At 32.6% G+C, this 18,864-nt stretch overlaps 1 protein-coding gene across 1 annotated transcript in view; it reads left to right on the top strand.

The window, feature by feature from the left end:
• The window catches only part of LOC118196416 (uncharacterized), a 45,876-nt gene that overhangs the window by 17,205 nt on the left and 9,807 nt on the right, over positions 1 to 18,864 (top strand). Inside the window, exons 2-3 of the mRNA XM_085821664.1 lie at positions 11,706 to 11,760; positions 14,447 to 16,002. Of these exons, the coding sequence (XP_085677790.1) occupies positions 11,718 to 11,760; positions 14,447 to 16,002 (1,599 nt within the window). The 5' untranslated portion in view covers positions 11,706 to 11,717. The remainder of the gene's footprint in view (positions 1 to 11,705; positions 11,761 to 14,446; positions 16,003 to 18,864) is intronic.

Raw genomic sequence — 18,864 nt, 5'->3', positions numbered from 1 at the left:
AGCAGTTTTATAATTTTTGTGAAGGAAAAGAGTATTTTATTCTGTCCTTACGTACAGATATGACGCAAAAACATCGTTAAATTGCATTCGATTGCAGTAAAAATTGTTATTTTCTATTTAAACTCAACTTACTTTTGCTAAATTTGAATATACTGCGCGCTCTACTACAATTTACATACTCTAGCATTGGCAATTTCAGGGAAAAGTAAAGGCTTGACAGGAAAGATAGCTTAAAATAAATGTTAGTTAAAATAAATATAAGCCCTACAGATTTATAGTAGCAATGTGAGTATAGCATAATAGTATTTTATAATAGCAATGTGAAAGCTGTGGAGAAATTATTTAGTAGTCTTCCTAACATTAACGAATCAGAGCAATCGAATTTCAAGTTATATTGATCTAAGTTTATACGAGTTTATATTAAGTTTTAAATATTTTATTGCCTGTAAAATTCCTTTCTTTTTTCTCTCTCTTTCTCTTTTTTCTTGTAAGAAGTAAATGCTAGACGTAGAACATTGAAATTTTGTAAATGGGAATGTTATAACATGTAGTTATATGTATATGTATGTATACTCACTCTCTTAGCTCCGTGAATTCTGTGTTTTTATGCTTATATGATTATAAATTGTGTATTTTTTGCTTTAAAAGTGATTGAATTATGTTGCCCTTATGTTCTGGTTAAGGTTTGTATACCTTTACTTAACTTGCACGCAATATTTGTAGAAATCGAATTTAAAAGCTCAAGTGACGTTAGGCCTAACGAGGCCGCCATTTGTTTACACTGACTCTCTTAGTAGAATAGTGAAGTTAGTTTGGTGTACCAATTTCAGTATCATTTTGCCTAGTGGGACCGAATGTTTACTTTCAATTTGAGCAGAGTGAGTGAGTGAGCGCCACCAAGGAAGACCACTGACCTGGCCTTAGCCTCACAGTGTGTTATCTTCCTGGCAGAAACCATCTACTCTCTGCTCCATCCTGCTCCGGGAACGCAGCCGAATAGACGGCTAAGAGCCTCATAAAGTGTACATATAAGCTTGGATGTTGTTGTACGGGGAAAGAGTATCCTGTTAGGAACTACTTAAAATTAAGCAAAGAAGCAATCAAAAGACTGTTAAGAATCGCTGTTAGAAGAGCAGAGAAAAATTTATGTTTTTGCTCGTTGGCCGATTGCTTGTTTTTTCCTAGAAACTCTAATTTTTATTGTAAATTTTTTACTGTATTTGGTGTTTTAGGTTTTTCTGTATTTTACAAATTTTAATAAAAATGATTTGAGTTTTTATGCATTTCCTGTCTTACCGCGAAGTGAGATCTGAACTGATTGAATGAAAAATGTATCTCTAATGAAATAGTTTAAATGTAGGGCAGCAAAAATGTGTATTCCATCCAAGGAAGTCATGTAATATCGACATCAGATATTTTAAATTAATACATTTAAATTTCCGAATGAAAAATTATTCTTATTATTCGAAAAGAATAATACCAATTTCTCTAAATTAATAATTCTACATGAAAAATAATTGTTGTTCTAAATTAATAAATTTAGACTGCAATATGAAAGATAATTATTTAGATTTCTAAATGAAAAAATAACTGCTTATCTGAATTAATAAATTTAGAATTCGCAATGAGAAATTGTTCTTATTCAAAATTTTTCTTTAGAATAACTACTGATATTCTAAATGAAAATAACCCTGAACCACGGGAGGTCAAGTGTTCAATTTTCTAGATTTATTGATTTCGAGACTGACCTCAATACTAGGAACACAGGGGTGTACTCCAACTGCGCTAATGAAAATCCCCCCCCCGGGTCGAGCTATAGTCCAAACAGAATTTCTTCCCTCTGCTGCCTACAGGGTTACAATTTAACTTTTCGAAGCCAATTGCAGCCAAGAGGAAAATAAAAATAAATAAATAGAATTACATATCACAAGAACAAGTAAAAAATATTTAACAAGCGGGCTAATTACTTGAATAACAGTAATAAATGCGAGAGCTAACAAAGAAAATAAAAGGTATTGGTAAACATACATATTAGCATTACAAACGTCTTTCATTTATTATAATAATATCATAAATTAAATAATTATAAAGCGTACAAATTATATTTTTAATAAATTACATCAATAATAGTCAAGATGTCTGAACTAGACTGGAAAATTTAATAGAGTTCACTAGCGTGCAAAAAATTATTCCATATCAAAGTGTGTTAAATTGTGCTAAAAATATTTTTTGTTAATTAAAGTAATCATGTAAATGTTTACAGAAATTAAATTTAGTTAAATTTAAAAAAAGCTTAGCATGAAATCTATTATAACAACATTACTATGCATTTGGAACACTGACGTATAAATTGTAAATAAATTTAAATTATTATGCTAAGAAATTTTTTCTAAAATTTATCTAGAAGAAAGGAATTAGATAAATAAAACAGCAAATTAATATAATCAGTCAGGCCTCTCAATAAATAAAAGTTTATTTTTTTAAGCAAAAATTAAAAATTGGGATGCAAAAGTTTGAGTAATATACTTGGAAATATCTGAGCATATAATTAATTAGAAATGTATAAATAAATTAATAACAAGCTAATTAAAATTAAGCCTAATTTCATTCAATCTAAAACTAGCAATCGATGAGGAGCTCAACATAACTGAAGTTTTAATGCTATTTTACGTAGATTTGCGTATAAAATAAAAGTTGCACTTGTAAAACTAGTGAATAATGTACTGATAGTCAACAGGAATTAAAATATAGTGGTTAAAAATATAACTACTTGTCAGAAGGTATGCAAAGTTGCCATGGCTAGAGAAATTGAATGATTATAGAAAACTCATAAAGCGCTACAGTGTGAAAAGAAAATTCTGGAATAAACATGTTAAGAAAATTAGATGGAGAAATAATCCTTAATTTATTGATATCCATATAAACTCTATGCTTTTGGAAAAATGTTACATACAATTTGCACCAAGGTATGAATCACCGAAACCGAGTTAATTTCTTTCCTTATTTTTTCTTATTAGAGGGATTTGTAAAAAGATATGCTAAGGTAAAGGCGAAAATTTTTGAAATATTTTTAAAGAATAAATTAAAAAATTATTTTTACTTCATGAACTGAAATTTTTACGCTATATTTTTACACAGTAAATAAGTACCAAAAAAAAAAAAAAAAAAAAAAAAAAAAAAGCTGGAGGATCTCTGGGATTAGAAACTCCGATCGAACTACCAATGTTTAGTGACTTTTCCGCTTGATCGTAAGATCTTTTGAAATTAAGCTGAACAATATATTAAAGAAAGTAGAAGATACAGCACATGTAAAAACAAAAGTGGCCTGAATTATAGATTTACATGTTTGGTGAATGAGTTAAACATAGATAAGTATGCCTGCCATACAAATAAGTATGCCATTATGAAATATCAGGAATGTAGCATAAAAGCATCAATGAAGAAGGCAATGGAAATCTAAAACACTGTAATCTAAATGTATAATATTATCAGTATATGCTATTAATTTCAATACTGCTGAAAAAATTATAAATGAATAATATTATAAATTACACGAACTCGTTGCATTATAAATTACAACAGTTAGAAATATTATTAGCGTGATTTAGCGACCATCTTTCTTAACAAATAATTTCAAGTAATTAATTTTAGAAATAATTCAGCCTGAAACTAAGTTAGAAAATAAGCTACATGCTGAAGATTAAGCTTTGCCAAGGTATTAGAAACATCTTCTGTTAACTAAAGTTGTGATGCAAGAATTTGTAAAAATTATCATTTAAATATAAATTAGCATTAATACAATACAAAGTATATAAATTCTACATACATGAAAACTTGAGTACAGTGCAACAATATGTGAAAAAGGAATGGATTAAAAGGGAACTGAAAATCTCAAGATATGAATATAAGGGAGTTTGATTTTTTTTTTTTTTTTTTTTTTTTTGTTGTTGTTGTTGTTTTGTTAATTATGAAAATTTTGCTGACGCTCCTAATTATTAATTTATTACTTAAATGTGTATTAGAAATTAAATGTATGCCAAAGTACATCAGGTGGAAATCAGAATAAATATTTAAACGTTTCTAGTATTAAAATATGGAATTTGTAACAAAGTTAAATAACCTTAAAATAACTTCAATGACTAAAAATGGAAAGCTTAATACGGGAAAATATTGCAATAATATTAGTGTGAATTTAGAACGACTTAAGAAGTCCAATTTTTAGATTTAATAAAGAGAATTTTTTAGATTAAATTAGAACTGTTTGCCTGAAATGGTAAATTTGAAAGTTAAAACCATTCTGCCATCTAAGATGATTTGTTAATATTTATCTAGACAAGAAACTTATTTAAGGTGAGCTACAAATCCGATATTTGATAGGTTGATTATGTATCAGTTTATATATAGCGACTAAAATCTACAACTTGGAAAGTTTTTAATTCTTACAGAGAATAAAACAGATCTGGCTCATCATTCCGTTAAGCATCACAAAACTTTAAAATGAGTGTAAAAGGAATTTATTTTTACTTTAGCACACGCCAGACTTTAAATTAATATTTGTTTTGCATGCACAATTTTTACAATATTGATAAACGAAAATAAAGGCTTGCAGTCTCAATAGAATGTCCCATTAATGGCGATAAATGACTTTGTGTAGCATCCAATCTTCTTAGAAAGAAATAGGGGACAGGAAACGTCGCGCAGTTCGTGGATTAGATAAAAGAAGGACGGGGATTTTCGATCAAATTTGGCGCAGTTCGTACCCTACCGAACACAGTACGGCTATGGAATTTTAATTATGGCTCACACAATATATAGTTCTGCTGATTTTAAGGAGATATGATTTATGTTTATGTTTTCTTCTTTTAACTGCTGGTATGATACAAAGTTTGCAAATGAAAACTTCTACTACTTTATAAAATATTTTTTATCTATTTAATAATGTCCGCTTCATTATCACGGCACGAAATTCGAAGATTGTTTTCGTAAATTTTAAAGGGATTTTGAAAGATTTCGCAAATATCAGAATTTTCATCGAATGCCGAATATATTCGCCAGCTTGAAATTTTTTCCTGTTAAGCTTTTTTATAATTCTTAAATTAATTTTATATTTAAATTATTTTTACCCATAATTTCACAGAAATAATCTTCGTCTCAGACTTAAAACTAAAAGACTGAACTTTGAATAGCTGTAAGTTTTGATGGCCACCTTGACTGGTACAGTTGTTAGCACCGCTGTCTACCCAATCATTCGACCCGCGTTCGAATCTCGGAAAAGGTTTGAATGGCTGTGAGTATGGTGTTCGTGTGGCATGAGGGCATTTAAAATAGGGGGAAGCCGAAAGTCCGGGCGAGTGATTTGGTGGTAAGGGATAGAGATGTGGGAGACCCTCGAATCCTTTTTCGGGGATGTTCTTCATCAATATGAGGGCGGAGCTCAACAACAAAAGCGGCGGAACTATACCTGCACCACCAGTGGAGAAATTCTGGTGTCTCGCTTCGCTCGTAACGTCTCAGTTTTTTAAATATTACTCAACTCAATAGCAAACAAAAAGAACAAAAATAAATGGTCTGAACGTTTCCAGTAATAAATAAAGAAAGAATGTCAATGTCTAAATAGGAAGAAAATCTAATGTGGATACCATATGACTTTCTCATATCTCCTATTGAATTATACAAATCTTTTCCTCCATTTCATTTAAAATTATTTCTTCGAATTTCATTAGAGATATATTTTTAATTCAATTAATTCATTCTCATTCGCGGCAAGGCAAAAATATATAAAAACTTAAAACATCTTCAATACAAACTGCGAAATAAAGGAAAACACAAAACGCCAAATACTGCCATTAAAATTAAATTTTTTTTTTCACAATTAAAATTACAGTTTCTACATAAAAACAACCTATTTTGTCAGCGGGCAGGAAGACAGATTTTTCGATGCACAAAACTGAACGTTTACTTTTGGTTTCACTCGGCAAAGAGACACTAAACTTAGTGCACAAACTGACTTAATCTACTATTCTACTAAGTTTTCAAATGTAAACCAATGGTGGCTTCGCTAGGCTTAGTACCATAATTCTATAATTATTGCATGCAGATTAACTATAGGCATAAAAACCTTAACCGGAACATAAGAACAACATTATTCAATTACTTTTAAAGCAAAAAATCCGCAATTTACCAACATATAAGAACAAAAACCTGAGCTCACCAAGCCGGGTAACAGAGTGGGTAAATATATACATAATAGTGCAGCCGATTGCAACTAAAAAAGGAGAGCACAATTCCATGTTACGGCAGTTTCATATACAAAACTTCAACTTTCTGAGTTTATTCGTTTTTGAGTTATGCGATGTATGTACATACATACGTACGTAAAGACGTCACGAAAAAAATCTCTTTTGAATCCATTTTACAATCCATTTTGGAAAAAAGAGCCCTTTATTTTGCATGTGCATACCGATGTCAGGCAAGAACATCGTTTAAATGTATTAAAGAGGGGTCAAAATGGATGAAATATGATGCCCGAAATTTTTTGCGATTACAGAACATCTTTTACTTCGTGTAAGGAAGTGAAAAAAAGCTTGGAAACATTTCTTTTTCCCAGAAATTAAAGAATACAGCTTTCCTCTCACGGTTTTAGAAAAAGGTTGTACTATCGGTGGGTGCAGTTTAAATGTTAATCTTCATCTAAAATAACGGAGCTGAATAAGGTTCAAGAATTTGGAAGTTTATAAATGTGGATTTCATTTAAAATATGTACTATTCAGTTTTCATGTACTTGCATAATTGATTTTTTGTACTTTTTGCTACAATTATGTCCTCCCTCCCTACAGAAAAAAATCTGATGTGTGCACCATATGACTTCCTTGTACGGAATATTAATTTATACGCAATTTTCTGCATTTCATTCAAACATATTGAATTAACAGTTAACGAAGTTTGAATTAAAAGTACTTCGTCAATAGTGCAGAAACCACAATAGAATAAATGCACTTTTTAAAGTTCACTATATTTATTTACAATAGTGGCACTTTTGTGCTAGATTTAATTAACAGCCTTACATCTCATTCATTTTATAACCAGAATACACAGAAATTATATCGTCTGAAGAATTACCACATGTTCTATTTAAATACTACAATAAATCTAAAATGATGTATAAAAGAAATTAAACAAATAAAAAAGAAACAGTTTTTCACAAATGATTCAGCGTCGCTTATCTAATGGGCATGCGCTACTAATTCATTCGGTTCTCCCTTCGCAGCAAAGCAAGGAAAAAAAAAATCAAAATATTTTCATTAAAAATTGAAAGATATAGAAAAACATAAAACACTAAGTAAAGTTGAAACAATTTAAAAAACTTTATTGGGATTAAATTAAATCTACTTCGTCGATAGCGCATAAACCACAATAGAATCAATGCACTCTTTAAAATTTACTATATTTGTTTACCATAGCGACACTCGGGCGCTAGGTTCAATTAACAGCGTTATATTTCGTTCATATTATAACTCAGAATGCACAAAATTTATATCATTTGAAGAATTATTTAATCGTTACCACATGTTTTGTTCAAATACTATAATAAATCTATAACGATGTATAAAAGAAATTAAGCAAACAAACAAAAAAAAAAAGCTTTTCACAGACGATTCAGTATTTCTCATTGAATTAATTCAGTTATCACTTCGCGACAAGGCAAAAATACATAAAAACTCAAAATATCTGTATTAAAAATTACGAAATAAATTTTAAACACTTATTTCCTCGAAAACATTCCAGAGAGGATTAAGCATGATTTAATTCGCAGTAATAAATGAAGACCTTATCTTTGTTGTTGAGAAGCTTATTCTTTCTAGATTGGCAACAAATCTACTATTCTGCTGTTTCAAATGTAAACAAATATGTCCGCCATGTTATTTAAAAATTAGGCTTACCCGCACTTAAACAGCATTTAAATTGTTGATAATTCTACAAATATTGCTTGCAGATTTCCTAAAGGCATAAAAACCTTAACCGGAAGATAAGAACAACATAATTCAATCATTTCTAACGCAAAATATGCACAATTTACTAACATATAAGAGTAAAGAAACTAAGATCATTGAGCCGGGTAACAGAGTGTATATATATATATATATTTATTTATATATTTATATACTAGCTGTACCCGCCCGGCGTTGCCCGTGCATTTAGAAAATGCAGATAAGTGTGAAAATGCAGGAATAGTAGTGTAGGACATGTAGACTGTCTCTCTCTCTTCCCCCCCCCCACAAGCTACAAAAAAGAAATGAATTGTAATTAATCGATTTAATGTATCGTCAAAACAGCAAACTAACGCTAGAATAAAGAAATCAATTGTTACAATCGAACGTTATTTGAAAACAAATAATAATGTCAGTGAGTCAAAAAAACCGTGATTAATTAATTATAAATATTTTTTTTTAAATTTTTCTAATTCAAAAATCGAAAATCGGGCTTCGAGGTCTGGTGGCCAGCCCTTTTGTGCTTCCGTATAAAAAATTCCAGGTACCTGCGTGCGATAGATTTGGCTGGAGAGCTCGGTCAGACAGACACATTACACTTGCTTTTATTATTATAGACGTTTGGAGCGGCCGATTACAACCAAGATACGAGGGGCACATCTCCATGTTATAGCAGTCCTGTATAGAAAATTTCAACGTTCTGAGGCTACTCGTTTTTGAGTTATGCGAGATATATACATACATACGTACAGAAGCCACGGAAAAAAAAAAATCTCTTCTGAATCCATTTTAAATCCGTTTTGTAATTGGTTTTGGGAAAAAGCGTGCTTTATTCTGTCCTTACGTGCAGATGTCCCGCAAAAATATTGTTAAATTGCATTCGATAGCGGTCACAATGGATATTTTCGTTGAAATATGGTAACCAGAAATTTTCGTGATTACGATACTTCCTTTATTTCGTACAAGAAATAAAAAAATATATTAATATAAATCCTCGATAAGGAAATTTTAGATGAAAGTGTTAATTCCTAGCTTCACGAATTTAAACATAATTAAAATTAATTATTAAAATTAGTGTTTCATCTTAAATGATGAAATAGATAAGGAGTGATTACGTAAGTTTATGCATTCAAGATATATTAAGTTTTTACACAAACTGGGTAGTTTGGTGACGTGTTTCTCTAAACTGTTGTAGATTTCTAGAAGATTCTGGAATATATTTTAATGCAAAAATTCGCGTTTAAATGTATTCAAATCCGCATATTTCCAGTATGAGCTATTTATGCGATTCGCATTTCATTACATATTGATTTGTTTCTTTCAGTATCTCCCGATTTAACCAATGTTTTATCCAAGAATACATTAAATCAGTGTTAACCAGGTTAATGGAGACGACATCTACGGTTAATTTAAAATTACGGTTTACCTGATGGCAGTTAAAGACAACAGAAAAAAAAAAAAAAAAAAAAAAAAAAATTACAATTATCTGAAAAATACAGTTAATTAGTTATCTGCATTTTCAAGTAATTTAATGTGGATAATAAGTTAATTGGTCATGTATATTAAATCAACACAAAGCGAACAAAATATATTCAAACAAACAAACTAAAGTAAGAAACTATTCATATCGGATCATCATTAGAAATGAAAAATGGCATTAAAGAGCAATATTTTCAAGAATACTTGACTGACGTCATTACATTTTAACTCGTTTTAAAAAAAGTCGGTTAAACTTTTTGTTTTTCTTATAACACTAACACATTCCGGATTACGAGCAATTAAATTATTTAGATAAAAGTAATTATTATACATTTTGACATTGTCTACTATTTCTGCTGTTACAGCACACATTTTTCTTTTCCATACACAGTTTTATTTCACGTTTAATTTTTGTGATTGTAATTTTTCCATCGTCCAACAACAAATTAATTTTACCCTTTTTTAGACAGGACTCGATTTATCCAGCTTTGATTAATCGAAAGTCGATTGTATCGAAAATAACCCGCTTATAACGAACATAACGCAAATCAAACCGCGTATCGGAAACTACATTCATTGTCTTTCACTAGCGGACTGTAAAAAGTGATGTTATGTGACAAGAAAAATACCTTTTATACAACAAACATAAACATACATAACAAACAAACATAAATTACATAACAAACAAACATAACATAACAAAACATAAATTTATTTGCAAAAAACGAAGGTTGTTACAAGTTGTGGCCTCACATACCGCAACTAGTAGTAACGTATATGAACTCTCGAGAGATCAACACGCTGTTGCCAATTCTCTGCAGCTAAGAACGGCATCAAACGGTGCGCGTCAACAGCCAACATCCACTCCTCATTCTTAGGGCTGTTTTAGTGTCCATGGCCTAACGAAAAATCTCCATTTAAAGAAATTTATTGCCAATTCTGAAAGATTTAACACCCAGTTCGAATGTTTTATATAGTTAAAAAAAAACTGATGTGCAACATGACTCCCTTGTACGGCCTTGTAAATTACACACATTGCAATTGTACGCATTCCTTGTACACACTGCGTACATTCCTTGTACGGCCTTGAAAATTAGACACATTTTTTTATTACTCTTCATTTAAATTTATTTCCTCGAACCAATCTAACTTAATTAACTAATCTCTCGAGGTAAGTTGAAAATGGAATCAAAAATTGCAAATTTTGAAATTACATATCCTGGTCATTATCTGATATACGAAGTCAAAAAATTCTTCGAATTTTATTTTCTCGTAACGAATATGAAAATTTCACAAGTATAGGAACTGGGAGACCGCATTAAAAGTTATAACTCGTTATTCGTTGAAAACTATCTTTTTTTTTTTTTTTTTAATTTGACATTGCCCAAACATGAATATTTTCGTCCTTTAAAACATTTCTCTAGTTGGAAATCTATGACTACGACCAATGATTTCAAAATAATGGCCAGTTAAGTGTTTTCAAGGTGGGTAAGCGGTGGGTATATATATATATATACAAAATTTCAACGTTCTACGGTTAATCGTTTTTAATTTGTGCGAGGTATATGCAAACATACATACGTACGTACAGACATCAAGAAAAAATCGCTTTTGAATCCATTTTAAATCCATTTAGCAGTCCGTTTTGGAAAAAATAGTTCTTTTTCTGTCTGTACATACAGACGTCTAAGCTCTACTTTTTTTTGAGTTATGCTAGGCACGTACGTATGTATATGCTAGCACATATGCTAAGCACATACATACGTATGCTAGGCACATACGTATATATGTGCCTAGCATAACTGAAAAACCAGTAGGCTGTACATACGAACGTACAAACGTCAAGAAAATTTTCTTCTGAATCCATTCTAATCCATATTACAGTCAGTTTTGAAAAAAAAAAAAAAAAAAAAAAAAAAGAATCCTTTATTCTGTCTGTACGTACAGTTATCATGCAAAAAGATCGTCAGAATCGATTCGGGAACGGTCAGAATGGAAATTTGTGTTGAAATATGATATGCGAAATTTTTCGCGATTACAATGCTTCCTTTACTTCATACAAGGGAGAAAAAACATTTCATTGGTTTCATTTTATATTTACTTTCCTGTGGCTGCTACAACATTTGACTGCGTATGTGTAGTTCGCATATTTTTGCTAAATAACATTGATTCTTCGTCACTAGCATATTTTTAAAAAGATATTTCTATAATTATAATTCACGTGAACTTTTATTCCAGGAAGGGAACGGAATGGCGCCGAGTAAGAGAGGATGGATTATTACTCTCATCATAGGTGAGAAGCTTTAATATCAGTCAATAAAATTTGTTAAAATTTTTAAGGATCCTGTTGTGGTTCTCTGAATTTTACTATAAATCCAAATAAAAAATTATACTTTTAACTTGTCATATGCATTTATCGATATTTTCTGTGGGCTAAAACTTATCCAAAAGTTTAAACAACACAGATTTTTCAAAACAAAAAAGTAATAATTATTGTACCTCAAAATAATTCACATTAAATTGATGGGTATTCTGGCAAATTTAAATCCCCTCCGCCTAAAACATTTTTTTAAATTGCTGTAATGTTACAAAATAAGCAAAAGCGCGTCTACAAAGACCGGAAAGTGGTTAGTGATTCTGATTGCTGTACCGAACCCGGGCCCAGGTTAGAATCCGGAGAAGACAGGGATTTAAATTATTCGTCCCTTAATAGGAGGTAAAGGTGGCCCATTTATTACGTGCCTCCATAATAAAGTGACCACCGCTTTCGGTTTTAATAGTAGCCAACGCCTGCAACGGCTAGTGCACGCCATTGGAGGAGGGGAACGTCTTTAAAGGTGACAGGATCCTCGAAATAAAAACTGTAATGACTAAATGTAAGATGATATAATTAAAATAAGAAACTTCTCGCAGCGACCACTTTCCGTATTCGATCACCTCTAAACGTAAGCAGCACACCTGAGAACGTAATTAAGACCAGAACTAAATATCATTCCTCTAAGATCCGTTGCACAGAAGACTAAACCATTTGAAAACGTGTTGTCGTACTAGACGGTGCTCAGCGTGATATAAAGTAAATCCGTTTTGCAAAATATAATTACAATGAAATGAAATTTGGTTTTCATAAAGTACACGCAGTGATATAGAATGAGTATTTATGGAAATGGGTAATTTTAAGTGAGTGAAAAGTTTAAAAACCGTAAGTTAATCAATACATATATCGACAGTTTATAAACTTTGCAGGCACTCCCCTGCCCAAACCAGACAAATAAACTGATACTAGTTATAAAAAGACTATGTTTTGATCTTCTGGGCAGGCATTTGAATTGGGCAAAAGCACAAGCTGGTTTTATTGGAAAGGAGAGGGCGGACGCATTTGCCAAACAGGCTAGTACATAAAATGGCATTGAAATCATTAAGCTGCAGAGGTCAAAGAGGAAGGCCACGACCCTGATGAAGAATTATACTTACAAATTACGGAAAGAAAAATGAGAAATGTCACATAAAACTTAAAACTAAAAACTGGTAACAATATAAAAAAATATACATACAGTGACATAGATTTGAATCGCATTTTAACGGGTCATGGCCGTTTTCCTGCGTACTTTAAAAGACTGAATCTTCAAAACTCTGATTTCTGTGGCAGCATTAAAGATGCTAAGCATTTTGTGGAAATATGTCCACTTATAAAAGATATAAAGAAAGATTTAGTCATACATAGGGCTTTCAGTGTGGAATGGGTTTATCAAATTTTGACAAGGCGAGAAGTATATCAAGAAAGATTATGAATTATATCTATAACAATCGATCAGCTACTTTAATGAGTCTGGTGTGTTTATACCTATACCTGAGACAGACTAATTAAGCCCTAGGCCCACTTGTGGTCATGTGGGTAGGCTGCTCTCCACAAACAATTAACTTGTAATGTCAACTTCCCTTAGACGACAACCTATGGAAATAAACAGCATTTCTGAGAATCTAAATAAAGATCGATATTGAACATCACCTTTTCTTCACAGAAGACGAAAATCATGTGAAATCATGAATTGTTCTATTAGGGCTGATCGTGTTATCAAGCCTTTCCAAATATTTACTTTTCTAATGAGGTAGGGCTCAACAAAAAAAGAAATAGCAGTAAATAGAGACGAATTAAAAATATAAAAGTAACATTCACTAAGCGAACCACTTTTGAAAATACCAGCATTTCTAAGAATGTAAATAAACATCGATATTGAATATAACCTCTTGATGATGATACTGTCGTGGGAGAACAAAAGTATTTGGAATCGTATGTGATCGCCTAAGAAAGAGTCTACTACTAGATCTGTTTTTGCAAGAAAAATTATAGCGAAATAATGGTTTATGATGCTGATTTAGTTTCATCTTCAACACAAAGTATACTCAAAATTGATACACAGTAAATGCTCTATAACACGACCACCCTCGATTTTGGTGAATCCTAGAGGCTGTGAGTTTGGAGAGATGATGTTCGGTAACGATGTTTATTTATGTTTCCCAAAATATCATACTTTTTGAAGGCGTCGTCGTAGAGCGTTGATTGCTACGGAAAGATTCACTATACTTCAATATTCCTTTAACATTTACTTTTCCGAGAATTTATGATGGACTCGAAACAATTACAGCTTTTATTCGTTTCCAGAGGAGACAAAATTAGAAAACCATTAGATTCAACTAAAGGAGAGAGCAGATTGCACTTTTTTTATAATTTAATTCTTTTATTTAGACATCCTTTCCATCAAGCACGAGTAACCAAAATATATTTTCCTTTAGGGCACCTTTTACGTTACGCATAAGTAACCTTCGTCTGTTTACCAATTAAATAAACAAATAAAAGTTATAGAAAACACTTGGTTTGTTAAAGCAGAACCTTCTATAGCAATGCCGTATAGAAGGCAGTGAAATATAAGCATAAAATACATTGCAAAATTTATCTTCTTAAATATAACTTTTCCTTATAGGTCTTTCTGCATCAGTTAGCTTCTCAGATGAAATAAGTAGGTCTCAAGAAATCGAAAGAGGGTGGCACCAGGAATGGTATGATTGGGGACACCAAGCAAAAGCACAGCAAATCAACAGAATCGGAAACTGGGACTCCGCAGCTTCTCAGCAGACTAATAACTGGGGCGCTGCCGATGCTCAGATAAAAAGTGATGGAAGCTGGATTGATGGTCAAGGCAGTCAACAAGGCTCCAGAGGATGGTCAGCAGATGATATTCAACAAAAGGATTGGCAGACTAGTAGCGGTCAGCAACCATCCGCGGGAAACTGGGAACCAGGTGATGAGCAGCTGAAAATTGTCCAAGGTGGAGGCAATGCGGCTAATGGCTGGAACCAGGGGGATTCACAAATCAAATACGACCAGACAACTGGCGGATGGAATGAAGCAGATGCCCAAATTAAAGACCAGGGTGTATGGTCCACCGGTGGAACAAGATCAGGTGGTGGCTGGGATGCAGCGAATGCCCAGATTAAAGACGATACATCAGGAAGTGCTGGAAGAGGACAATCAATAGGGGGTAGCTGGGGATCGTCTGTTCCTGGAACCGATCAATTAGTTGGCATTCAGGCACCAGATGGAGGAGCAAGAAATGACGTTGTTGACTGGAGCGGAAGACCACAAGGAGGATCGTGGCAAGCAGGCGATGCCCAGGTTAAAGACCCTTCAATCACAGAAACTCCAGAACAAGGCGGTAGAAGTTGGATTCCAGGTGATAATAGACAAGGAACAAGAGGATGGGCACCTGGGGATTCACAGGTGAAAGATGACGGATCATGGACTAGCAGTGGAGGTCAAGCCCCTCGCGGAGCTACTTGGAGTCCTGTAGATGCCCAAATCAAAGATGGAGAAAGAGGAGTAGGTCAAGGACATCAACGGGGTATACAGGATACAGGAAGAGGAATAGGGCAAGGACCCCAGAGGGATATTCAGGATGCAGATCAAGGACCCCAAAAGGGTATTCAGGATATAGGAAGAGGTATAGGGCAAGGACCCCAACAGGGTATTCAGGACGGTTATGATCAAGGTACTACTGGTGTTACAGGAACTGCAGGTGGAGATTATATCGGTACCCAAGATGGAGTTCAGCCTGGACGAGACACAAGCTGGACTGGAACACCCGGATTTGATCAAGCTGGGGTGCCCTCACCCTCATCTCCTGGGCAAGCAGGGGATACTATCGGCAGCCAAGATCTACCCGGAGGAGATGTTGCCGGTTTCCCAGGAAGTGATGGACTGGGTGCCTCACCCGCTCCAGGTCTAGGCTTCGAAGGCATTCGGGGAGACACTGGTGGAGGACCACCACGTGGTGCAAGGCCGCCGTTCCCTCAAGGTAACTACAAAGGCGGGGATACAGTATACCCTGGAGATGACCCCAGCCAATGGAGATTGGAAGATTCCATTCCTGGAACACCTGGAGTGGATTATCCAAACTACAATACCGTACCGGCTACTTCTTTCGATTGTAAACAACAAGAATATCCAGGATATTATGGTGATCCAGCAGCTCAATGCCAGGTGAGAACAAGTTCAATATGTTTCCCACAATACTGTAAAACACATACGCCACTATATATACACGTCCACTCTACCGCAGAGATAAATTTTAAGAGTATATTGCTGTATTGTGCGTCGGAAAAGGGTACGATTTGCAAATAACTTCAGGTTTATTTTGGTCATAATTAATAATAAATGCACTACTTAGTAGTACTTTATATCCGGAGCGATTCACCAAGACTCATAAAAAGGAAATCAACCCTAAAAATATTTAAAAAATTGTTTGGTTGCAGTAACATTTTCAATCTGTAAGTGCCAATGCATTTTAAAATTCCAGTAAAATTTGTGAGCGTAGTCCGAATCCTTAAATTGGGGGGCAAATTAGAAAGAGGGTGAAATATAATTAATTAACCAATTTATTATCTGGCATAGTTTAATTAATAGTTCATAATGTTCCCTATTAACAATTAGCAAATAATCGTGTTTGCAAGTGGCAACGTACAAATTTCAGGTAAATTCTCAAAAATAATTCATATAATTAAAAAATGCGAAATAAAAATTATGTACAATTTAAACACACAATTAATTTTGTCGGGATAAATATTTTTTATAAAGTATTCTGCAGTGCGTTCTGCGTTATGTCATGGAGAAAGAAGATGCCCATTATGTTTCTTCGCATTTTCTAAGATTCATGTCGGCATTAATTCATCATTTTAATTATTTTGTAACTGTTCCTTTGACTCGGAGGATTTTGCTTTCAACATTAAAAATCTTACCTTTGCAACATTCGAAACATTCCATTTTTCCTTCGATATGTATTCGGAACTATTTTTGCATTTGAAACCACATTTTGTCGTTTTGTTTCCTTTCTTGTTGGCAATATGAGCTATTATAGCTTTAGAAATAAAAAAACCATGGTTTTCATAGCGTTTTTCAATAACTATAGAATAATTTTCTTCGGAAAGAGCACAAACATAGACTTTCATCCATTGCTTCTTCAAAAGCGCCATTTTGCATAAAACGGTGCTGTCAAATAGCAGACGATAGTGTATACTGTTAAAAATATAGTTGTAGTTTAAAAAAAATCTCCAAGCAGACAATTTTTTATGTTAATGCAAATTGGTCTACAAATTTGTCTCAATCTCTGTATTACTAAAAAAACAATCTCTGTATTACTAAGCTTCGGATTTATGGACGTTTTAGAGATAAATTTAAATTTTAAATCCTCTGTAGAAGTCACTCCCGTTAAAATATAAGGTCTTAATACATAATAGCCTCAAGCTGATGTACTATCAATATTGAGTGCATTACTTCTTAGCATTTTATGTAATAGGTTACTTTTGCATAGTTTACGGGAAGTTTAACCACATTCACAAATTCTATATTTCCTTTATTATTATTATTATTATTATTATTATTATTGTTATTATTATTATTATTATTATTATTATTATTATTATTATGAATTTTGTATATATGTAAATAACTGTAGTAAAATTATATGTAAATTGTAGTATTTCTTGTATATGCGAAGCATCGCCGGAAATAGAGTTACGGGGTAAGTCCATTTAGCAACGAGTTAAATGCATGCCATGTTAGCGATAGATTTGGCAACTAATCTGTGTCGCCAAATTTCGTGAGAAATTGCCAAAAGTCGCCGGATTTAGAGCGTTTTTGATTCAATCGTTATGTTATTGTAACTATGTCCGGCCTTGTGTAACTGTAATTGCGTATGCCGAATCTGTGTAACTGTGTATGGCTTCCAGCAATTTCAAGAAATCCAAGGTACTGGAAATATAAGATAGGAGAGAGTATCAGTTTTCAACTATTAGTGCAAATGACTGAAAACAGCCTACAAAAACTGCTTTTCTTTTCTGATCAAGTAGGCACAGAATAAAAAATGCAAACTGAAATGCCAGATAAGGAAAATCCTGAGAAGCTTTAGCCGATCCCTGATCCGAGGCAAGATATTCCTTGAAAATTCATACGTAAAATTTTCAAAAATGACAGCATAGAAAATTATATCGGTATGCTTTCCAAGGAATGTGCAAAAATTTTCTTTTACTCATCTGAATTGTACCACAAAGCAATGCCCATACTTAGTAAAAACAATATACAATTTGCATAAGAAAAATATAGCTCTGTATCTCCCTTTTTACTGAACCGATGGACGAAATTTAACTTGCGATTTTCATGCCTCAAAAGCTCGACTTACGGTCTATATTATATTTATATTTAGCTTCGTTCTAACGTAGCTATTCTGAGACAAAACCGAATTTTTCCGAAATGACATACCTATTTTTTCAGCATTTCCAGTCTACGACTCAAATTATGCGAAAACGTCAAATTTTGTAAAAATCGCACTAGCAGTTTTTTTAAAAAAAAGCTCTCAAAATTTTAGTTCTTCGATGTTAATTCAACTTGGTATGTATTTATTCATATCTCTCTTTTTATTAAACTCACTTAATTCCGTTTTTATTTCAGAATTCGAATGTTATGTTTAATCCAGATAAAATTTGTAGATATTTTCCAATAATTTTTTTTTTTTTAATTTGTGTTTTTAAGTAATTTTTATAAATTTTTCGAAACATTTTTTTATTATAAACCTATAAAATTAGCTATAAATTTTTTACCATCACCTTAAAGTAGATGCATTTCTAGACATATCTGCAAAAAATTAGAGTTTTTTATTCAAAATTTCGAAAGATATACGTGAATTTACATATTGGCACCTTTTGAAATTTCATATATTTTTTCTAAGCGATTTTTCCTAAAATTCTAAGCAAAATTTTCAAAGATATAGGCGAATTGATATACTGGCGCATTTTGAACTTTGGCTTATTTGTTATAAGCGATTATAACGCCAAATGTGCTTTACACACT

The sequence above is a fragment of the Stegodyphus dumicola genome, chromosome 1 (genome assembly GCF_044657685.1).
Source record: "Stegodyphus dumicola isolate Sdum_Otavi_A_Nest chromosome 1, ASM4465768v1".
In the NCBI taxonomy this organism is placed as follows: Eukaryota; Metazoa; Arthropoda; class Arachnida; order Araneae; family Eresidae; genus Stegodyphus; species Stegodyphus dumicola.
Note: the sequence above shows the minus strand (reverse complement) of the source record. Positions and strands in the feature narration are given on the sequence as shown.